A 24,531-nucleotide genomic window follows, 5' to 3' on the forward strand; every position below is an offset into this window, starting at 1 on the left:
AACCATACATCTGTTGGCATGTCTCACCCTGGATTGCTGCTACACTGGTTCCATTCAGAATCTGCCAGCGCCGGAGCATGAATTGCTTTCCTTCAGAAATTTAGAAAACAAAAGTGCCATGAAAATACACATTTATTACTCCTTTGAGTCAGTTTCAATTCCTTAAACTTCTTTTCTTAAACTGAGAAGTACAAATAAGCTTGGGATTTTATATTTTATTTTATTTATTTATTTTTGCTATGGTCATTATCACTTTCTTTGTCTCACCAACTGTTTTTTTTTTAAGGTTAATTGTACCAAATTAAACTAATTATGACTAATTTACCATTTATCTTAAAGTAGTTTCATGTGCCTAATAAGGTTAAAAGGTTACATATATTCAAACATTTGTGCTAAATTGTTTATCATCCAAAATACAGTTCAGTATCTGCTAGCAAGTACTTACTTTGATTTCAGGCCATTCATTTTGGCAAAGAGCAGTCTGAGAACTCTCTCTTTTTGCTCCCAGGTCATCTCTGATATGTGAATTTTGGCTTTCTTCAGATTGCTGATGAAATAACACTGTTATTACAGACAGATTTGCTTACGGAAAAAGCATCTTTCAGGTAATAACATTTTGAGTTATCATTTCATCAGGATTTTAAAAATAGTCCAAAAACACAAAAAAGTTTAAGACTCTTACCCCTTTTCAGCCTCTTCCATACCAACGGAAATGCTGTTAGTACTGTGGGGAGTTTTGTTGATGGTGTGAACATGATCCCTTTTCCCTGATAAGAACTCATCCATCCGCCTGCTACGATTCACCTCTTCTTCCTGTCTGGATTACATAATGTATCTTATAACATAATGTATCTACAAATGGCTTCTGCAGTGAAATGGAGCCTGGAACTCTTGCTTGTTAACTTTTATTTCTAGAATGAGTTAGAAGGGGTGGAGGTGATATTGACAAAAAATTATATTTCAATATTTTCTGGGATTTTATCGATAACAATAATGAATAATGAGTGCACCTGTGCATTAACATCTCCTGCTTCACATGATTTAGAGCCTCATGGAAGAGGATCTCTGTGTCTGAGCACTGCTCCACGACGCTGCGGGCTACTCTCTTCAATCGGCTCAACTCCCTGTCCCGTACGCTCAGGAGCTTCTGCAGTTTGTCCAGCTCTACACCACCGGCCTGAGTTCTGACCGCAGCACGCTGCTTGATGTCAGCCTTCCTCCTCTCAAACTCAGCCACCATGCTGGCCAGGGTCTGCTCCAGTGTCAACACCTTTGCTCTCAGCTCAGAAATTGTGGTCCGCTGGGCTGTAAGCTTAGATATGGTGTCATTTGAGGTGTCCTGACTCATATCCTGCAAGGTGAATGAAATTGTGGGTTAATGTCTGCTGCTTCATAGGCAAGCTTTATAGTAGACTGGTTTTTCAAAGGGTCTAGTAAGAAAAATTTAAATTTTATTTTATTTGTATGTATGCATGTATATGTATGCGAGTGTTTGTGTGGGTGCACAAGTGTTGTAATAATAAATGTAATCATTTTAATTAATTTAATTTTAATTAATAAAAAAATTAATGAATATAATATACATAAATTATAATCAATACAGTATACTTTAATAAAATAAATGAAATAATGGATTATTATTTTTAACTTTTAGTTTCTGTGTTTCTTCCTAATGCCTAATGGCTTTTTCAGTTGTCTGTGATTAAATTTTTTTTCAGGATTCTTTAATGAATAGAAAGTTTAAAAGGACAGCATTTATTTGAAAGAGAACAATTTTTTTAATAATGTAAAAGTCTTTACTTTTGATCAATTTTATGCATCCTTGCTGAATAAAAGTATTAATTTCTTTCCAAAATCTTATTGACCCCAAACTTTTGAACGGTAGTGTAGGTGAACTACAGTGCAAAGATGGTATGGTGTTGTGTTGTCACCTTATGCAGACTTAGGATGTCGTTCTCTTCTGCCAGCGCTGCATTTCTCTTCCGCAGATCCTCCACCTCTTTGATGTGGTAACCCAATGCCTTATTTAAACGCACATTCTCCTTGAACATCGAGCGCGATGCATCATCCAGCTGTCTGATGAGGCCAAGATGGAGGATGTCATCTCATTTATCTCATGTAAAATGTATCTCACAGGCATCAGGTAGAAATGTTTAGTGGTGTTGAGATAGATGGAGAAGAAGCTTACATGATGGCTTCGTTGTGAGCTTTTTCTGCCAGAACAGCAATCTTTTGCTCAGCTTCCTTCTCTAGGTGAACCTAAAGAGAGAGTAGAAGGAGAGAGGCTGAGAGAGTGAATGAGAAAGATTTTGTTGAAATGTTTATTTATTTATTTTTTCAGTATATATACCTTATTATTGAAGAACTTTTGCTCCATTCTTGCAAGTGTTTTCTTGTGTTCTAGATCAGCGTTTTCCATTGTTTCTTTCATCTGTACAAAACAATGGTGGCGTTATCCCTTACGTTGTCCTCCAGTCATTATTAGAACACCATTAGAACAGTTTTTGTATTTCTTTATGGGTGATTGATCGTAGGCCTCATTGATCTGAGATTATGCACCTCATTTTTTTTTTTTTTTAGGTAATTACGCTTGAATGAACTTTTCTCACTCAAAAGCTGGGGTGAATAAGCTCAGATCAATGAGGTCTACGATCAATTAGTTCCAAAATGAAATACCAAATCTGTGCTAATTGAAAGAAAACAAGCTGACAACAAGATTGAATCAAAGATTTGCTGATAATATAGCAGAATGAAAGATTTACAAGCAATTTAAAAGGCTGATCATTTTTGACTGGGAACAATAAATTAGGTAACGGATTTTCAACACAGCACAAAGGTTAAAACAGATGTAATACTTCTGTATAATGTGTACATAAAATCAATAGATTGCATTATACATTTTTGAGTTCTTGCTCCATTTGGGGCTTCTTCCTACGGAAGTCATTGATGATCTTTAGCTCCTCCTGAATCATGCTGAATTCACTACATCTCTTCTTAAATTTCTCCTCCAGCTCATTGATCTTCAGAGTGTATTCAGTGACCTGTAATGTCAATCAGTATTGTTATTGTTAACTAAAAAATAAATAATAAAACTGAATTAAAATTCAATTTGGTAATTGAAATGAAGCTGAAATAAAATGAAATATAAATATTAAATAAAAAAACGAAAATTAGACATGTTGCCTTGGCTAAAACTGCAACTGAAATAAAAAATAACAGCAATATAGCACAAAATGACTAAAAATTAAACTAAAGTTAAAATGAAAGCATAAAAAAAGCTAATTCAGATGATTAAATACTGCAAATAATACTAAAATAACGCTGATGACATTTTTAAAATGAACAACTCTATTTATTTATTTAACTGGATGACTATTTCTTTTTTAACTTAAACTGGATGAGTGGATTTCATTTCTTATGATTTCAAAAAAATAATTTATTGATTACGTGTTTTCTGTGATATTGCAATCTTTGTATTAAGAACAGATTAAAGGGAAAAATAAAACTCGAACCATAAAGATGAGCACAATAACTTAATTTATTCCTGTTTTCCCATATGAGGAAAGGCTTACCAAATTCTCTTTTTCCTGAGAGGCTCTTGTTTTCTCAAGCTGTATTTGTTGTTCCAGTGCAGTGATCTGAGAACACATGTTATGGGGTTAATTCACCCAAAAATGAAAATCTGTAATTTACTCTCCCTCATGTCATTCCAAAACTGTAAGATTTTTGTTAATCTTCAAAGCACAAATGAAGATATTTTTAAAGTCATCATGAAATTGAATACTGCGGTATTTTTTAGAAATGATATATCCGTGCACATATTTTTTTTTTTCTTTAATTCATGTGCCCTTGTAATATTTATTCAAAATATCTTCCCCTCGCTCTCGCAGCAACATCTCTTCTCTTCTCTGATAACTAACATGAGGGCGGGGCAACCTGTCACTCACATGACATCACAGCAATAACAAAACACAACCAACCAATCAATTTCAGATGGAAAAAATCTAGTCGAAAAGGCGTTTTACTTGGATATTGACTACATCACAATAGGGAAGAAAAGACTATCGCAACTTCTGTTTCATCAAGACTTTACTGAAACCTAAAAGATTTCTGTGCCTCAATTGATAGTCTATGCAACCTAAACTTTGAAGATCCAATAAGTTCATAAAGATATCATAGTCTACAGAACCAAGTCTTCTGAAGAGACACTATCACTTTATATAATGAACAGATTTAAATTAGGATTTCATTCACATATAAACATTGATCAACCATACTTAATGCGTGAGAACAAAACTCATTGGTTCTCACAACTATCCTTTTAACAATAAGAGATTAAAGGGTTAGTTCACCCAAAAATGGAAATAATGTCATTTATTACTCACCTTCATGCCGTTCCACACCCGTAAGACCTTCGTTAATCTTCGGAACATAAATTAAGATATTTTTGTTGAAATCCGATGGCTCAGTGAGGCCTGCATTCACAGCAATGACATTTCCTCTCTCAAGATCCATTAATGTACTAAAAACATATTTAAATCAGTTCATGTGAGTACAGTGGTTCAATATTAATATTATAAAGCAACGAGAATATTTTTGGTGCGGCAGAAAACAAAACAAAATAACGACTTATTTAGTGACGGCCGATTTCAAAACACTGCGTCAGGAAGCTTCGGAGCGTAATGAATCAGCGTGTCGAATCATGATACGGATCGCGTGTCAAACCGCCAAACTGCTGAAATCACGTGACTTTGGCGCTCCGAACCGCTGATTTGACACGCTGATTAATAACGCTCCGAAGCTTCAGGAAGCAGTGTTTTGAAATCGGCCATCACTATATAAGTCATTATTTTGTTTTTTTTGGCGCACCAAAAATATTCTAGTCGCTTTATAATATTAATATTGAACCACTGTACTCACATGAACTGATTTAAATATGTTTTTAGTACATTAATGGATCTTGAGAGAGGAAATGTCATTGCTGGCTATGGAGGCCTCATTGAGCCATCGAATAAAAAATATCTTAATTTAATTTGTGAATAACGAAGGTCTTACGGGTGTGGAACGCCATGAGGGTGAGTAATAAATGACATTATTTTCATTTTTGGGTGAACTAACCCTTTAAGATTTAAAATCAAATGTAGTTTACATTGGTCACATGTCCTGTAGCTTTAAAAATCAAATGCATTAAAAATACCCTCTCTTCATTCTGCAGGTCTTTCTTCCTCAGAACAGCGATGATCTCGATGGTGTTCTTCTCTGTGTTGTACTGTAGATCAGTGAGCTGCTGGTTGGCTTTGTTCAGTCGTCGCGCGGCTTCAGAATACTCCACGCGAGAACTCTCGGTCATATCACACCTGGCCTCCCACAGAGCCATGTTTGCTTTAGCCTTCTCTATATCAGACTCCTTATCCCGTTTTGACTCTTGCTTGCCATCTTTTTTACCTTTTCTATATTAAAAAGAAAAAAAAAGAAAGGCGAATCATCATCAACATCACAAAGTAAAATACTGTTGTCAGATATAACGTTACTTTTCAAATTCTTAAGACCAGTCGCAATCGCAGTTTTTCAAACAAACGCAAGAAAATATAGGAATCAACAGGCAGGGTAATGTTTTTATTACTCACCCTTTTCCTTTCTTTCCCTTCTTTCCTTTTTTATTAGGCATCTCTCTGTGCTTTAGTGTTCAATGCGATCTGTTCGCGCAGGATTAGTTTGTTTACACCTGTTGCCATAGAGACTGTCACATACACTGTTTCCACACGGATTTTCTTTTCCATAAAACTTAAATAATCTTTATTGTTAAGGTTTCAAAATAATTAAATATTTGCAAAAATAAAAATGTAAAAACTTTTAAATGTTGTATCAAACGTGTGAACAACTGAAATGTGGGAAAAAAAGCTCTTCACTGATATCAATTATGCAGCACTCCATATAACATAGTACAGATGGCTACAGTACAAAAATATACTGTACATGTACTTCATATTGTAATGAACTACTTTTTAGAGTAAAAAGCTATTATTTTTATCTTTTTGTAGTGAACATGACCATTATATTGTGGCCTCATTCTCTCTTTGAATGTTATATGCATAACTCTAATCATAAACTGAAAACAAGCTTTTTTTTGTTGTTGATTAGCCACATAAAAAGCACACACAAAAGCTCTTACAAATAGCTGTTTATTTGCTTCATAAAAAATATTACTAAACTTAGCAAAGACAGACATAATAAAAATTAATTTTGCAATTGTAATATAAAGTCATAATAAAACAATCCATAGCTGCAACTCCATAAATAATACACATTCACAACTATTTTAAATAAAATCTCACACCTAAAATAAGAGTGCACACAACCATTATAAAATATCAACCCATATAAAAAAAACCTGTCACATTCACAGAACAGTAAGGCTTTTTGAAATTGAGTATATTTTAGTTGACCTCACTGCCAGGGAGCTCTCTTTCCCAACACACGATTGGTGACTTTCTGCAGAAGAAAGATGCAGTGCATTAGAATTGTTAATCAAACCGGTCATGTGTATTCCTGAAATTCTTGAAACAACCTCGATTTAAAAAACTAGCCTATTGTGTACAACTGCTAGCCCAGAACTGCCGGTATACCTTGTTAAAGAGTTGAGCGTTGAGGCGGAAGGAGCGGTACTCTGCCCGTCTCCTTTCCTCCTCCTTTCTCTTCTGGACCTCAGGAAGTTGAGCGTATTTCCTGAGGGAATACATATTTATTTGACAATTAAAATGCATAATTGCCCAAAAGTCGACGTCAATAAAATCCACATAAAATTGTTGAACTAGACTGCAGGTGGGCTACATATGCCTCTGCTCTGACTGGGCCTAACTTGAATCACATCAAATATTCCTGAAAAAAAGATAGATACACACTCAGATATCTAAATCTAAATCTAAACACCCTAATCCAAAGCAAAAACTTTCTGCATTTTTACAATTTTAAAAACTTTTTATACTGTTTTTGCAAATGAGAACATCCCAAAAAGTACATTTTGGGAGATTGTGTCAGATTTAAGTAGGTACACACTCACAATCACACACACATTATGACACATATTATTACCTCATGTGTCTGCCTGTCCTGTCTATTCTCTGACTGTGTGATTTCCTCTCTACCCAACTGAAAGCATGTAGAAGGCACAATACAACTTGCACATGAAACATTAAAAGTCATTGAATGCTGTTTAACTCAGTTAAATGACCCATATTTACATGTTTAGGTAACACGTACTCTATCTATTACCACCACATAAACCATCTAGATGGTTTGAAAATAGTCTGGGTGATAATGGATACTTACTCTTTGGATCGTTGGACCATCTCTCTTCTTGGAACGACTCGTTTATGGGGTACTGGCGCTGGTGAAAGGGGCATGTTTTAGTTTACATCAAATATATACTAAGTAGTCAGTAATCTTACCCAAGCAATACCTAAGTAATCTTAGGGTATAAGGTCACCTGGTCTGAGTGGACGTGATGGTCCAGGGCAGTTGAAGAGCTCTTCTCTCTCTCTGCTGAAGACTGCCTGTAACCTCCTCTCCTCAACCAGCAACCCCAGACGCTTCATTCGCTCCCGTGAACGAGACACAAACTCCGGCCGATGGAGCGCCAGAGCTTCCTGTAGGAAAACCATCAATGCAAATGTTTAATGTTATACTAAATTCAACAATCAACATCCATGTACTCTCTAAAACCACACAGCCAGGGTCCAAAATGAACACTAGCTCCAAATAAGGTCCAAGCTCCAAATCAGAGTAAAGGCCAGTTGACACAAAGAACGATAACTATAAAGATAACGATCCACCTTATTTTAACGTACGAGCGGGCGCAACCATTTGTTACTTAAAGGGTTAGTTCACCCAAAAATGAAAATTCTGTCATTAATTACTCACCCTCATGTCGTTCCAAACGTGTAAGACTTTAGTTCAGAAAGCTCTCTGATTTCATCAAAAAGATCTTCATTTGTGTTCAGAAGATGAATGAAAGTCTTACACGTTTGGAATGACATGAGGGTGAGTAATTAATGACAGAATTTACATTTTTGGGTGAACTAACCCTTTAAATGTGCAAGGCTTCCAGTGCGAATTGCTTCTTTTATTTTAGCTGTACAAAAACAGTTTGTTATGCTGCTTGATGTTGCAAAGTGGTATTTATCATATTATTGTAATTTATTATAAACACACTGGTTTGTAGCACAAATAGTTTTAGTGTTTACTGCACTTGTTACTGTTCAAGTAATTTACATATAGCAGGTAATGAATCCGAAGTCTTACACATTCGCAGAAAATAGCTTACATCACTGTGGCAAAATAAGGTAGATAGTGATAACTATATTAGCATCCACACCAATGCACAATCATAATCCGTTTATTATAGACGGTTTCATCGGACGCACGCGAATTGCCACGGTTATGCACCTGGCACGAAGTTAACTTCTGGTCTGTGTTTGTTATAGGCATCCAAGCTGCAATATGCCTTGAATGCCTCCCTTGTATATACACATTCCTTCTCGACTAGGTATTCAGGTCTGTAGAAAAACATTCTTGTCTCAACATTTTCTGGCAGTGTAACTTTGTCGCAAGTAATGGTTCTTTTCTTCTTCTGGTAACCCAAAATAATACTGGCTAGACATAGTTTTAACTTGCTAGCTAATGTAATTTACTTGTTATTTATTTTGCTTGTAATCAGAAATAATCTACTCTAGAGGGACTCTGTTGTTATTGATTCTTTGTGGAAGTCAACCGGAAGTTAAGTTTGGGCCAGTAACGTTTGTTTACGTTGAAACCGTCTATATATAATTTGTCATTTTACCACTTTAAATGCTCAAGCACATTAAAATTGGGTCGATTGTGATTGGCTGTCAATGATTTTTAAACGTTTATCAGCTGGAAAAAAAAAAGGTCTTGAAAGTGATACCAAGAATACCATTCCTCTATGCTGTTATTGTTACAGCTGCGGTGTGGACTCTGCTATTCTCAATTATTAAAACTTTATAGTTAGAGTTATCATTTTTGGTGTGAACGGGTCTTAAAACTTCACTTTGGCAGGTAAATAAATTAGTTGCTTGTCACACCTGTAGTGAAAGGCGAAGAAGAGTCGAGGGTTTGTCGCTGATATCTGTCTCGCTATCTGTTCTAGACTCTGTTGGCCTCTCATGCTCTTGTTGGTTCTGTCTCTCTCTTAGAGGTTCTCTGGTCAGTTCTCTCCAGGGTCGGGTTTTACTGTAAGGCTCAAACCAGGCTTGGCTTAGGTAAGGTGCCGATTCACTCTGTGGCAGGTTTTCCTTGCGACCGTCACACTTCAGCTCATCAGCTGAGACAAACCATGACACACCTTAAAGAGAATGTGATATATATTACAGTAAGACAAAATAAGAAAACAGATCAGTTGCAGAAAAACGTCCTTATCTGTGAATATGTAATATGCACCATTTGGGTAATGGGTCCGGACACTCTTGTTGTCTCTCTTCAGAGCGGTCAGGCTTTGGGTGGGTTTAGCTGTGGAAGCAGTGGGGATGGGAACGCCACTCTGAATGCCTCTGCCAAACGTGTTTGATGAATGAACATTTTTGAAAGCACCTGGGGAGGGAAAGATGGTTCCTACGTCCCGAGTGTGTCTGCGTGTGGCGTTTATCACAATTTCCAAATCACCTGCAAAAAAGGGTGCAATATCCCACATTACATTTTTTGTTGAAGTTAGTCCCTGTCTAAATTACACAGGTTGTTTTGTTTAAAAAGTGGACCAGTGTGGTGTGACTGACCTGCCTGTACACCTTTGCTGAGCTGTCTGACCTTTGACCTTTTGGAATTGAGGCTGTGGGAGACACCTCTTTGAGAATGATGGGAAAAAGTGCTTGAAGATGACAAAGAGTCAGCAGAGACCTGGAAGAACAACAAAAGATTATATATTTTATTATATATATATATATATATATATATATATATATATATATGATATTCAAACACATTAAAACTTCCTTACAGACCCCAAAAATTTGAACAGTAGAGTATGCAAGTACATACTGCTGTTTACTACTATGTATCATGATATCAGTGAAGAAAACTGAAAATAATTAATATTTTAACTCTGTTTTACTTCTTAAATTACACTGAACTACAATGTGTTTGTGGAAATGATTGTTTTTTTGAACAAACTAAGCCTTTTATGTGATTTTTAAAAGCTAAGAGCATATAGAAAAACATTCATTTATATTTGGGTCAATAACGTGATGGGTCATTTTTTTGTCCAAAGGCCTTAATAATAATAAAAAACAAAGATATGACATCTAAAGTATGTAAGGTAGTACAACTAGATCTCTTTTATCAAATCCAAAAGCTTTTATTATATTTTGCTACATATAAAGGTATTTTTAAGATTTTGAAGTGTCAAAAGGTCATTCGGTTTAACCGTCCAAAGGCCAATACAGCCATTTCATTTGTGATTAAAATATCTAAAAATGTAATACATTTATATAATACATTTATATATATACATACATATACATATACATATATATATATATATATATATTTTATTCTGGCATGATTTTATAACATCATATATCAACATAGAGCAAAATGGTATTAAAATTATGTGTAGAAGTCGTTGCTTTGTTATGAGAAAGAATGTCCGGAAAAATTTATTTCATTGATGTCATTCAGAGTACCCAATATAAAGGGACCATTCTGGATCAAGTCATGTGGTCAATATCATGTGACAGGATGTGCCATCATTCAGACACCTGCAAAGGATCACATGGTCGTGAAGCAAATTAACTAACTCTACTGAAAAATTCATGTTTACACTTGCTCATACGCATGTCCCGAAACGTCATTTGGTACAACCGCTATAAAACATGGAAATGTAATATTTTAAAAACTTGAACTAAATATAAAATGTTTGATTGTCCTTTTGCTAGCTAGCTAACTAGCTAGATATCAGCCTGTTAGCATTGTTTGAAAATATCGTCATTCGGTATAACCAAAAATGTAATTCGGTAAAACCGAAATTTTGGTGACAAATTTTGTCCATCATGTAATAAATGACAAAAGCAGTGTTAACTGATTATAAAAACCACATAATCTCATTGATAACACTTAATGAAACTATATCTCCATTATGTTTTTTTACACTTTTAAAAAATTTATTCATCAAAGACCCATTTAATATGGTTAAAAGGCTTAAAAATACTGAGATTTATGCTGAGACGCTTTTAACAATATAAATAATCTAACAGCTTTCTTTTCAATTTGCTGACTATCTTTGAACAAAAAAAGCTAATTAACAGTCTGTATGAAAAATTCAATCAAGCATAGGCTTACTGTGGAGTCATCCGTGCTCACATCATTGGTAGCAACAGAGACGGCAACATGTTTAGTACTGGGTTTCCTTCGGTCCGTCTTCTGCGTATTGATGGTGTTGTAAAGTCTGAGCAAGCTGTCACTGCTTTTCAGTCCTTTACTGGAGACTCGGTGAGGTCCAAAAGCTCGCAGCAGCCGCTCTGTGTCAACGGTGGACAGGCTACTGCTCGTCTCCATGGACACACTTGCAGACTCATCTCTCTCGGCAGGACAGCGATGCACTCTCTCTTGACTCTCTTCATGCTCAGGCCATGCTTGCTGTGGAGCCGCTTCTAACTGGACTCTTTCTCTTTGCTCTCCTCCCTCTGTGGTCCCATCCTCTCGATCACTCCTCCTGTCATAGTCTCCATTCCTGCCATCTGGTTGTAGTATAATTTGGTCTGTTGGAGTGGTATTGTGAATGAGACGAGACAGACGCTCCAATCTATCTAGCAGAGACATCTCTCCTTCATTGGTGAGTCGTGTTTCATCCATGCTCCATTTTTCACTGAAGCGACGCCACAGCTGGTCCAGAGAACTGCTGATCTCCATGTTAACATCATGAGGTGTTCGGTCCGTTCTTTTCTTGCTCCCCCTGTAGGACTTTCTGATTGGCTGAGAAGGTAAATGGAGTGGTTCTAGTGGCAATTTAGGCTCCTGCATGGAGCTGCTGTGAAGATGCACATCATCTGTACTGTAGTCTGCCTCCATGTGAAGAGGGACAAAATTTTCTTCCTCATCTTTATACTGCTCATTTATACTAACAGTCTCTATGTTCTTCTTAGAGACATAAGAAACTTCAGAAGCAGTCCTGTCACTATGGACAGCAAAAGTGGCTACTGATTCTGGAAGACCATTTCCAGACACACTTGAAACTGACAGTGGGAGAGAAAAAGATGTTTATATATTGATGTCTTATATGTAATAACAAATAATAGCAACAACAAAAAAAAAAAATTGTAAAAAACTAAAAGGAATAGTTCACCTCAAACATTAAAAATTCTGTCATCATTTATTCGCCATTTCATTTTAAACCCATATGACTTTTGTCTTCCATGGAACATAAATAAAGGTCCATTCACACAGAACGCATTTTTCAATTCCACTGCAATACTTTTCTATTGTTTTTCTATCTAAACATGAGGAAGACAGATGTGTTTTACCATTGAAATCATGTCTTTTGCAGTAGGGCTGTCACAAATCTTCGATTAAATTCAAGTACTAGATTTTAAAAAAAATCCTCGATTGCAATTTACCCGTGCCGAGTAAACAGCAAAATAACGGAAATGGCGCATTCAGTGGACAAGAATCCATGAACCGCATTATTAGCCATTTAAAAAACATACTATAGCATAGTGCTATTGTGAATTCACAAAGGCAGCGATTCAACTAAATAAATATATGCCCTGCGGGTTTAATATATATGGGCTATAATTATTTGCATGCATGTATGTTAGGTGCGACTAAGAGCGGCTCTGTTCACAGTAAATGCTGCTCCATATGAACTGTTATCAATTACAACATGGAGCGAGTCTCAAACTTCATCTCTGCATATGCTGTGAGTTTGGGTTGCTTATAACGTTCATCTGGGAACACAACCTGCACCATTTCATCAGATTTGTAAGGTAAATTATTTATAAAGCAACGCCAAAACAGGAGAATACATCTAAATATGCAAACGGTTGTTCATCGCAATTACAAAAAAAGTTTAAACCCTCGCTCAGAGTTTGCATGTTTTGATGTCCACATATTCTTGAAAGAAAGAAATTTCAGTGGATGTAGCATTTCTATCGTAAAGAAGTTCCTAAATAATAAAGATTAGGTAAATATTTGGATTAAATATTGTTTGGCCAATATTAAACAAGGATTTGATTTCCTGTAAAGTAGGACAACAACCATCACCAGTTGGTGCCATCTGCAGGAATTTGTCATAATACTTAATATAAACAAGTTGATTGTTTATATTATGTACATTAGTATTTTAACAGTGTTTCCTATAAAACCATGTAATTACTTCCTTTTATTTGAACCAAAAATTATTGCCTCATTGTTATTATATATGTATTATATGTGTCATTTTAAAAGCTATTGTTTGCTTGGATCTATTTTTATTACCATAAAAAAAATTTGATTACTCGATTAATCGTCAAAATGATCGACGATTACTCGATTACCAAAAAAATTAGTGACAGCCGTATTTTGCAGTGTCTCACGCTTGACACTGTTCTAAAAACGATGAGCTCAAGTTAAATGTGTGTGAATGGTCCCTTAGACATTTTGAAGCCTATCCAGAGGTTGTCAAGTTCAACAAAAGAGAAAAAAAACAACCATTAATGTAGTTCATACAAATAAATTCCACTTGTATGGCTTCAGAAGCCTTGAAATATTGTGCTTGAGTAGGATAAACCACTTTATGGTTTGTTTCTTGTGCTTTTCTGAGCTTGACAGCCACTATATGCTTTCATTTTATAGGAAATTCTGTAAATATATTATATTACAAAAATATGTGGGTGAGTAAATGATGACAATTTAAATTCTTTGAGTGAGCTCAAAAAAAAAATATTGTACAGCTATTAGAAACACTGATGTGCATCTTACCTCTCTTCATATTGGCCCTCTTACTGTAGATGCCTTCCTTGTGTTTTGGTGCAATTATGTTGTCTTCTAGCTCTCTAGAGCCTAAAACGTCTATATTAAAGTGTGGAGGGAGAGCATCGTCAGAACCTGCAAAGGGAGCGAGAGAGAAGGAGAGAGCTGGATCAGACAGAGGGCAAACAGATACTCAAAAAGCACTGAAGCAGAGGGCCCCAGAAGGGTTTGGCAAATGGATCAAATGAGGCTTGTGTTCCTGGATTGCCTTTCTCATGGACAAAGACCATGAATAATGCAGGACTGGGTGAGAGCATGAACCATCTGCAAGACTCTGGAGGAGGGGCCAGTAGAGGTGCAAGTAACCACGCATATACACAATCGCAGGTTATATATGGAAAAATATATGTAAAATTGGTAATATCCTCTGTTGCTTGGATATTTTTAATAAACGGTAGTAGTTTATGAAATAATGTTGTATCTTAATTTAAAAGCTATTTGAAATATAGTTGAAGTAAAAAAAAAAAATCTACATTCTCCCTTACATCATTGATAGATAAATCTGAAGTAGAGCATTCTTTAAACAGAAGTAGTTTTTTCCATATTATGGCGTACATCAGAGTGAATTTTTTTTTTTTTTTTAAATTGTAGGCCAGGGACTTGGTTCTATCCATTTGTTGTTGATTGGATGGAGGCAGATATGAATGCAAACTTGCAGTCAATTGTAAGAAAGGGGCAGGGTTTATGCAGACTAAATGACAGGAGAAATCCTATTGTTGTTACTGTTAACTAAATCAAAATAATTATATCAACATGCATTTAGTGAATTTTCATTTCATGCCGACTCATTATTACACAGCTCCCAGGAGGACTTCCATTTTATTAAATGCAGCATTGTGGTATAATTAGCCATTAGCCTGAGTAAACAATTTCCTATAAAACTGAGCTAGTTTCATTTTAGACTATTTATGTCCATTTATATATTTATTAGGTAAGTAGCCATATAATTTGTCCAAAACAGCAACTCTGGTCACATTCATATAAACTGGTAATGTTATAACTGAGTACAGTCTCTGTGATATACCTGGGTGAGAGCTTTCTACAGTTGTATCAGAGCGACCAGGAGAAAGCTCTGGATCTGTCTGCTGGATATAGAACAGCTCGGAGCTGCCATGAGGTTTGTATGGCAATAGTGCAGGGACAGCTGCAGAAAGTGTACATGGGGGAAAATACAAATCAATTGATTAATTTACCAACATGAATTAGCATTATTCAAATGGCACCTGAAAAGCTTTTATCAATGCTGTCTTACTTGCCGCTTGGACAGAAAGAGTTCGGGATGTCCCAGCCAGCCTCTGAGAGGGAACAAAGGTTTGTGGGTATCTGGCCTGTAAGTGTACACTGACTGTTCCTGCATTCAGGCCTTGAACCGGCTCTCTGGGTTCATAAGAACTGGCGTGATTTGATCTTGAGATTCGGTGGATGGACTGCAGATGTTCATCTGTCATACTTGACACCATACGTGAATGTTTTTGAAGTGGGACATCTTTACTGGTGTTTTGACTGGATGGTCTGCTTGAGTGGTATTTCACAGGACTGGATGGATGTTTGGGTTTGGGTGATAAGGTGACGTGCATATGAGAGAGGTGTGACTTATAGCCAAAGGTTGAGACCGACGCTGCACTGGATAATATCTGGTTACTGGCTGTGACAGGATAATCCATTTGAGGCATTCTTTGGACACTCTTGGAATCATTCGTAACTGCATTCTCTTTGTTGTCATCAGTCATTTCTTCTCTTTCCTTCTCTTCTCTATGTTGTCCTTCTCTCTCTGTCTCTTTTTCGCTGTCCGATACATTTGGTATAATGAGAGGCTGATGTCTCAGTTGTGTTCCCACTCTATGGTGGATCTCTCGCTCTAACTTCTCATGCTCGGAACCAACATTATCCAATTCTGCAGTACCTGTGACAGGGCAGTTTGGCAGTGACTGTGGAGATGGAGTGCGTCGATTGGTTGCTATAGTAATAGAAGTAAAAGGCTGAGGGCTGAGCCGTTCTCTGAGGGCGATCTGGTGAACTTTGGCCCCTGGATCCTGTTGTAAAGGTGTGTAAATTGGAACTGTGTCCAAATTTATTTTACTAGCCTTCTGCAGCTGATCTGAGATATGATTCTCCATGTTACGCAGTCCACCAAAGCCCTTCGCCAGCTGAGATCCAAGACCAGCACTCGACTGAGAACTGCCCTCAGAATCTGAGCTCCACTGAGAAACAAAGCAAGAGAACGAAAAAAAGATGTGTTATTACTGATGAGAGCTAGGGTTGGGGAGGACTGTGGGAAGTAGATAGTGATGAGTGGGAGAGTCAGTAGAAACACTGCAAGCGTGAGAGCAAACAACAGCTTTACCTCTCTATCAGGACTGTCCACAATGCAGTCTGCCGCACCAGAAACAAAACTCGTATTATTTCAGACTCAAATTTAAACTTTCTGGCTGATGACGATAATTATCAGTAATTAATTGGCCATAATATGAAATTATTATGATAAGTGGCCAATATAAAACAAAAAAGTCTTATTTTGTCCAAATAAATTAAAAAAACTACAATAGTTTTAAATGTTTCAAGTGAATTTAGGCATCACAACATTATATTGTCCAGTATGAAAAATGGATATTTTGAGATTTGCAAAAGATTACATTTAACAGTGACTAAATTATTAGTGTTTTTAAAGGTAAACATTAAGGTGACTGGGAGATGGTGCAAAAAAAAAAAAAGAGAAACTGAGCATGCACAATTAAATATCCAATATCTACCAATACTGAATAAAATTATTAAAAATATTTGGCCGATAACCAGTATGGTGCATATTTATTGTGCATTGATAGGAATGTTTATTTTATTTACTTAGTTATTTTTTTACCTGACAGATCTGACAACAGCAAATCAATCAATGCTGACATTCACAGAATAAAAAAAATAAAGTCGCCAGACCTTTCTGTGTACTGTGTTGTGATATGGATGTTACCTTGGTGTTTTTGGTGTTTAGTAGAAGCTCTCTTTTGATGTCTTCAATTCTCTCCCTGTCCTCTGCGTTTAGTTCTAAACTTTCACAACGACGGCCAGAAACCTTCATCAGGATCCATTCTAGAGAAACAGACAAAATTCAATTTATTCACAATGTAAAATCCAGTGACAACTTAAGAAAAGTACCACTGGCAGTGACAAAACATGTATATGACTATACGACACGTTCTATTTGACAAATCAGTTTGTTTACCTCGGGCACGGCTATCTTCTGGGTCAGCGGTGCTTGGCCGGCTTGTAACCATAGAAACAGGTGACTCACTCTGCAGGAGCTTGGCAACTCTGGCAGCCAATGAACTCTCACTGCTACTGTCACTCAAACTTTCAACCTCAGCTGAGACATGAGACAAACTATTCTCGGAGGAGCCAATCGCAGCATCCTCAGTCTTGCCTTGGTTCTGTTGAAGGTTCCCTGGTATCGAAGGGACATTTATCTGCATTACAGATGTGGCTGTAGGTGCTTTTGCCTTGTCTGGGTCAGCAGCACTACAGCCCTCAGGCTCAGCCCGCCTTGGGGTCACACAGAGGTCACGTGACTTCAAACTTTCTTCTCTGCTCAAAGAGAGAGCAGCAGGCTCTATAGTTGTGCGGCCTGTCTGTTGTGGCCCCTGGGAGGACGACAAGCTTCCTTTTAAAGCCGAATCTGATGAAGAGCGAGTTAACAGTAGAGAAAGGTTCCCACCAGCTGACAGAGATGTGTCATCATGATAACCTTGAGTGTTTCGTCCTAGTGAAACAAGGGACGTGTCACTCCCTGAGAGGCGGTGTGAGCCAGGGGAAGAAGTCAGAGATGATCGACCAGAAACCAGGCTTTCTGCACGGCCCAGCAAACGCCTGATTTCATGCAGTGTGCCAGAGCCCACAAAAGAGTCGTCATCCTCCTTTACCACTTCTCTGTGACCTGGAGGAGGCACAGATTCTGGGCTGAGCTGGTCTGGGAGGCCAAAGCTTCCTTCACTTTGTGGAGCATCAGACTGTTGTAGACTTGATGAAGGATGTAATGTTGAATGAAGTGGTTGAGTATCCACCTCAGTGAATATCATCTTTACACTTCTGTCACTGGTTGGCGGGCTTTGCTCATGCGCTGAATGGCGGTGTGTGACAGAAGCACTGGAGTCAGCTGAGAGCTGGCTGGAACTGGAGAATGTCTCCTTCTGAAGACTGTCAACTTACACATAAAAAATAAACATACAGTTTAAACATACAACACCAATATCAAACTTTCACAGTGAACAAGATTTCAGATGTCTTTGGCTCACCTTCAGATGGCTGCGTGCTTTTAGTTGGTGTTCCTATGGAGCCTTTGATGGTACATAAGTCAGTAGGAGAGAATTCAGGCTCTCTGATTGGTCCTCGTCGAGTAAATGGATTTAGGATTGTTGAAGGTGATTGGTCAATACCCAAATTTAAGAGGTACAACTATAGAGATATAAAAACAGAATCATAACTTTAAAAGGCTGATCTAAAAGGGTAGATAAACAAATGAAAAAACAGAAAATCACACTAAATCAGCAGTTCTCAACTAGGGGTTTGGGGACCCCAATGGTCCTCAGTAAATTTCTAAGGGGGCCTAAAGATGACTTAAAATTATTTGAAATAAGACAAAACAAGCATTAAAATAAAAGCTAAAAATCAAGATATTTCTTATTTTAATTCACCCCCTCAAAAACCAGGAAAACCAGGAACCTGGAAGGCTAATATTTAAAGACATGGAAAACTCTTTAAAAATTTATATTTTTCTTAAGAAGTCATGTACATTTTTTATAATGAATATAATTTTTAGTTATGCCAAGCTCTAAAATAATTTATTAGGCAGAAATGGCTTTTTGTGAGTTTAAAAAAAAAAAGAAGAGGTTTCATTCAGGTGCTGAAACTTCTGTAATTATGGAACGTAATTATTTTAATTATCTACAATTATTTTAATTATGATATATAATAATTACACATTCTTTTTTATTATATTATATACTGCATATTGACAAGTTTGACAAGTTTTATAAGTTTGAAAATGAGTAGCTTTGTTAGTATTTCAGAAGTATCATAAATACAGTATCTGTTGAATATTGACTTTGACATTCAGTTAAAAAGGTTGAGAAATGCTGCCTTCAATGTTCCTCCTACTTGAGCATAACTGAACACTAAATATGTCATATTTAAACACAACATTTATAACGTATAGCATTTGATTTTATCCATGTGATTGTGAAAAGTAGAGCATTTCATATTAGATTAGAGACCTGAATGTGAGTTTGCAGTAAATGACATCTCGACTTTAATTAAACTGCATTGAATTGACTACTAGCAAGATTTTAGAAATGCTGTTACCAACAACAGCAGCCTAAAACAATATCTGAATAGCTATTTGGCTATTAGTTGACATTAACCAACAGCCCATGCAGCCCAGGTGATGGAAAGCCTAGGCAATGAAAAGATAAGTGTTTAAGAAGTAAAGCACTTTGATGACAGATTATGAAAACAATTATATATTTTTTTTCTTTGGAATAATGTGCACTGATGAATCATGCTTTATAATAACAGAAAAGCACATTAAAAATAAATAAGGTCAATTTTGATTTCATGCTGACTTTCACAATGTAACAGAACTAGCGAAAGATAATTTCTAACTCTTGTGAACTAACTCTTTAAGTACATCCTACTATTTCTTCTACAGCACTATGTAAACTTACAGGGATTCTGTCTTCAATGTTGAGCTCCTTAGTGTGAGGAGGAGACGCAGGTCTGGAGGTCCAGTAGGGTGCATAATTATCTACCTCAAGACTCACAACAGAAGAGGCAGCACCTACTGACACCCTCATACTCTGCTCACCATGGTAACTGCCTTGAGAGCTGGAGAGGGTGCTGCTCATGTTGAGGCTTGATGACACATCACTGAAGCGACCGAGACTGAGGAGAGGAGACATCTTGATGGAGCTTTTGTTCATGTGAGCAGCTGAACTATTCCCTCCTTCACCTCTTCCACCTGAAAGTAAGGATGACCGACTGTCCAATGATCTAGTGGCTGGAATGATAACATCAGATTGTGCAGCTGGAACTTGCTGACTGTGTGTGCCAGTGTCTCTCTGAATAGAGGTCACCACAGAGCTCAGGGAGGAGTGAGAGTGTGAGCGATTGACAGGTGACTCAGATGCTTGTCCTCTACACGCACCCGCCCCAACTACATCCACCCGACGAGGTGAGCCGCTTCCAGAATGAGAGGAGGACAGTGGCTGAGTCACCTGCGAGCTGGCATTAGCACAAAATGCCTGACTCATGTCTCGAGAAAGCATGTGCTTAAGTGCCTCAGACACTGCACCCTGTGTTTTTTTCTTGGGCGACACACCATCAAACCCCTGTAGGTCCAAATTATCATAAAACGACCTGCTAGAACTTTGATTGGCTTTCCAGGCATCTACTTTTTGTAAGTAGCTCAGACAGGGAAGAGACTGTACTCTCCCAAGGGGCAAACAAGGAACCTGATCTTTCATCTCTGTACCAGAGGGCTGAGTGTCAGAGTGAAGTGTATCAGAGGCCGGTGAATTTAAAACAGGAGGAGGGACTTGTTCGTTTGAGACAGGATGGGCATGTGACATCAATTGCGCAGTCTCTGAAGGTCCGCCAAAGGCTGTAGCTGTTGTTTCAGAGCAGATGGGAGAGGAATGTTGACCGCTTAGGTCCAATGATGGTATTAAGCCAGTTTTGGAGAGACTGTTTTGGGCTGACGCAGCCTCAAAGGCAACAGCCTCTTGTTTGGAGTGTATGAGTGAGAGTTTGGTCAATGCTAGTGGGGGTCTCATGAGAGGTACCGCAGGTGTGGACTGAGACACAGGCTGCGAGCTCAAAAATGAACCATCTGTTGCTGTTAGATGACCGGAGCTCCAGAGCGCTCTCTGCAGACCTGGTACATGCATCAGACCTTCACCAGCTGGTGTGACACACAGTCCACTTTTGTTCCCACTATGATTCTTACTTGCTGGTGCAGGTATTGAGCCTCTTTGTCCTGTAGACAGAAGCTGATCATGAAAATGGCCATGCATCTGTGACTCACGAAAAGTAATATTTGACACATCTGGGCCAATAACTGAACCTGCAGCCTTCTGAAATGAAGATGATAATGACAGTGAGCCTCCTTGTGGCTGCTCTCGGCCTGTTTGAAGATTCAGGGAAGGATCTAACTGGCTTTTGTCTGTGTTTTGGGTATTTGAGACAGAGGGAACGGCACTACTGCTGCTAACAGCCACAATAACATCCTCTTCCAATGTCAGCCCCTGAGCAGACATTCGCTCACTAAGCTGCTGAGCAGCTGTCTGCTCTTCTCCTTCCATATGTCTGTTGATTTGGTCTGCAGCACCATATGAAACACTCCCTTGATCCTCAAGTCCTTTGCAATGGTCTCCAGGTGACAAGCTGTGCTGGGACAGTGAACAGCAGCTTTTTTCACCCTCTGACAGGGCTGCTGGTACCTCCAAAGGATGCTGGGAAAGCGTAGCCTGCTCATAAATAGTATGTTGGAGGTGGGAAGCATCAGTTACATGTGAAATCCTGGGACATCTCTCAGAGACAACTGAGAGATCAGGAAATCCCCTGTGTACATGAATACAATAGAAAAAATATTATCAAAAAAAAAAAAAAAATACAAAAAAGGTAAAGAAAGACAAAACCATGAACATGACTAAATAAACAGTACCGGAGAGGGACAAATTCTGCATCTGTCTGCTGAAAAAACGTGGAGTCAGAAAGAAGGTGAGATTTGTCCAGGCAGGGAAGCAGGGTAAGTGCAGGTGACATATGGCTATCCTGAAATTCTGAAAAAGAAAATCAATTGATGTAATGATGATTATAAATGTTATTATACAAATTTACATGAAACATATTTGGAGGTAACTTTCACCGAGGTATGAAGTATTGTACAGTGGGATTCAAACGTCTGAGATTTTTTTTGTGTGGTATCTTTCTAATTTAATAAAAAAAATTCACTACAAATTTGGCAGCATCCGAGTTACAAGATTATTTGAAAAATTTACAAGAATGTCTCAGTATTCGGTTAATCCCCTTTTGCTTTAATTACAATATCATTCAAGCTGCTTGAACTTCACAAGTTTGTGTGAAACCCTGAAGATTATGTTCTCCAGTATGATTTGAGATGATCCAAATAGCATTGTGAACTTCACTGTAAGAACATCTGACCATTTGTACAAAGAGATTTGCTTATTTTATTAACAGCATAGGGATAATATTACCTAGTCCAAAAACTGTGTATATTTCCATTTTCCAGATTTAAATTAGTTTGAATCTCAGATCTTTGGGGCCCACTGTATAAATACACCTGATTTCTGTACCTAGTTGTAAAGTCTCAGATCTGTCTATCAGTGGCTCCACGCTTAAATCCTGAGTGTTACTAAATGGTCTTCCATGATCATGATCTGTGTTTGGTCTGCCAGCCTCTGAACAATGCACATTTTGTCCTTGCTGCTGGCAGGGAGCCTCTGCAGGGGTCTGGAAAGGTAAAAACATACCTATCTATTAGAAGGAATTAGTATATCCAAGATATTTTTTTTCTCAATCTTTTTCATTCTTCGCCTATCTATAACCATATATGTGACCCTGGACCACAAAACCAGTCAAAAGTACCACATATATATTTATAGCAATAGCCAACAACAATACATTGTATGGGTCAAAATTATCAATTTTTCTTTTATGCCAAAAATAGTGAAGTAAAGATTATGTTCCATTAAGATATATTGTAAATTTCCTACCGTAAATATATCAAAAATTTAATTTTGTGAGTGGATATGCATTGCTAAGCACTTCATTTGTACAACTTTAAAGGTGATTTTCTCAATATTTTGATTTTTTTGCACCCTCAGATTCCAGATTTTCAAATAGTCGTATCTCGGCTAAATATTGTCCTATCCTAACAAACCATACATCAATGGAAAGCTTATTTATTCAGCTTTCAGATGATGTATAAATCTCAATTTCAAAAAAATGACCCTTATGACTGGTTTTGTGGTCCAGGGTTACATATTCACTTTCACATATCCATACTTTAACATATTGTATTCCTTGTTTCTTTTAAGATGATCTTTTCCATACATATATTTTCAATTAATCATTTTATTTTGTTCGCTTAATTCACTATTTCATGTGAAGAAAGACTGCAACTGATAGTTGAATTTCGTCATAAATCTGATTCTTCTGATTTTATTTTTACATTATCATTATTATGAGACTTATAACCATTGTACTCGAATTACCTCTTCGTTATTATTTGTACAATTAGATTTCTCATAATTTCTGAATTATCACACTGCATTAGCAATACACACAACTAAGCATCGTGCAAGTGCCTGTGTGTTTACTTCAGCCATCAATTACATATGGCAGATTTTATAATTTATTATTTATCAGTTAAGTTTAGTAGAGTGACTAAACACTACTAAAACTCTTGTTTTTCTGATGCTGTGTCTGTCTGCTACCCACCATTTAGCCTGAAGCAGCTAGCAAGTGATTAGCCGATTACTGCAAAGCTTTCCACGTTCATTCAAGTCTGTTCTTGTGCTTTCGGCTGAGTGTTGACCATACAAATTAATAATCATACGTTGAGTGCCAGCAAGTCACTGAACAGTCATTAGCGCTAACTTTGAGCACGGCTCACTTGTTGCCATGCAGCGATAGTAGCCACAAGGTTGTCTCGATTAGCGAGTTAAGACCAGTCATGTATGCATTATATCGAAAGCTAGCACATTCCAGAATGAAAAACACGTAAGCAACCATATTTCTAGTCGTACTACGTCTGATAGCAATCTCTATACACTTACATTGTTTACGTTTGCAGCATCCTCCTCTAAATCCATGTTGTGACGGACGCAGACGTTAGCGCGCATGCGCACTTACAGTAGTTTGAATTAACCCTGAAACTAATGAAATACAAGCACGTTAGATTAGAACGTGTAACAGTATAAAACGGTTTCAGTAACCAAACGTACTATTCTGTATCAAGCGAAATTAGTTATCTCCAAACATGATGTTAAACACAAGAACCCCATAGCCACACCGGTTTAGCTGAAGAGACAACAAACGAGATTCATTCAGTAGCGAAACGCTATGACTCTGTTGCTATGGAAACAAGAAAAAGCCCGCAGATTGTATCTTAGTACTGAAATACTGGTGATGTAAACGTTGTTATTTCAAGATCATTGCCTAAGTATTATTATTATTTGTTACTTTATATTAATTTATTGAGAACTATCGATACAAAATCAAAATGTGCATTTACTGTAATTTAAAACAAGTTTTATCATGATGCCATTGTCTTGACGATCTGCTGCATATTCAGAAAACTACATATAAATTAGAGAAAAATAGGCCTAATTTAGTGAAATAACCTTAAACTAAAAAGGTGTTTAATGTCCTGTAATTCATGTAGCTACTATTTAACTGAAGTCCAAGTTAAAAATAATAAGATAACAATCGCATTTTGCTGATTATTTT

The 24,531-nt window shown here is 37.2% G+C and overlaps 1 protein-coding gene across 3 annotated transcripts; it reads right to left on the reverse strand.

Moving 5' to 3' along the window:
* Nucleotides 1-445: 445 nt before the first annotated feature.
* Nucleotides 446-23,975, reverse strand: LOC127524643 (basal body-orientation factor 1-like). Of its 3 annotated transcripts, XM_051916363.1 has the most exons (27): nt 23,859-23,975; nt 22,374-22,530; nt 21,722-21,839; nt 19,725-21,618; nt 18,297-18,456; nt 17,231-18,205; nt 16,979-17,097; nt 15,269-16,217; nt 15,041-15,160; nt 13,966-14,091; nt 11,350-12,242; nt 9,789-9,909; nt 9,457-9,678; nt 9,102-9,361; nt 7,487-7,646; nt 7,330-7,387; nt 6,627-6,726; nt 5,628-6,492; nt 5,198-5,450; nt 3,573-3,638; nt 2,898-3,041; nt 2,351-2,431; nt 2,189-2,259; nt 1,932-2,076; nt 1,011-1,351; nt 683-813; nt 446-547 (listed from the first exon to the last, which is right to left on the reverse strand). In XM_051916363.1, the coding sequence occupies exons 18-26, from the start codon at nt 5,666-5,668 to the stop codon at nt 801-803; spliced, it is 1,155 nt and encodes a 384-aa protein (XP_051772323.1). In that variant the 5' UTR covers nt 5,669-6,492; nt 6,627-6,726; nt 7,330-7,387; nt 7,487-7,646; nt 9,102-9,361; nt 9,457-9,678; nt 9,789-9,909; nt 11,350-12,242; nt 13,966-14,091; nt 15,041-15,160; nt 15,269-16,217; nt 16,979-17,097; nt 17,231-18,205; nt 18,297-18,456; nt 19,725-21,618; nt 21,722-21,839; nt 22,374-22,530; nt 23,859-23,975; the 3' UTR covers nt 446-547; nt 683-800. The 3 variants fall into 3 exon arrangements, with proteins under 3 accessions (XP_051772323.1, XP_051772321.1, XP_051772322.1); XM_051916361.1 differs by lacking the exons at nt 446-547; nt 683-813; nt 1,011-1,351; ... (4 more) ...; nt 3,573-3,638; nt 5,198-5,450 and adding an exon at nt 7,093-7,149 and having other exon boundaries at nt 6,167-6,492; XM_051916362.1 differs by lacking the exons at nt 446-547; nt 683-813; nt 1,011-1,351; ... (4 more) ...; nt 3,573-3,638; nt 5,198-5,450 and having other exon boundaries at nt 6,167-6,492; nt 23,859-23,974.
* Between the last annotated feature and the right edge of the window lie 556 nt (nt 23,976-24,531).

The sequence above is a fragment of the Ctenopharyngodon idella genome, chromosome 13, assembly GCF_019924925.1.
Source record: "Ctenopharyngodon idella isolate HZGC_01 chromosome 13, HZGC01, whole genome shotgun sequence".
Taxonomy (NCBI): Eukaryota; Metazoa; Chordata; class Actinopteri; order Cypriniformes; family Xenocyprididae; genus Ctenopharyngodon; species Ctenopharyngodon idella.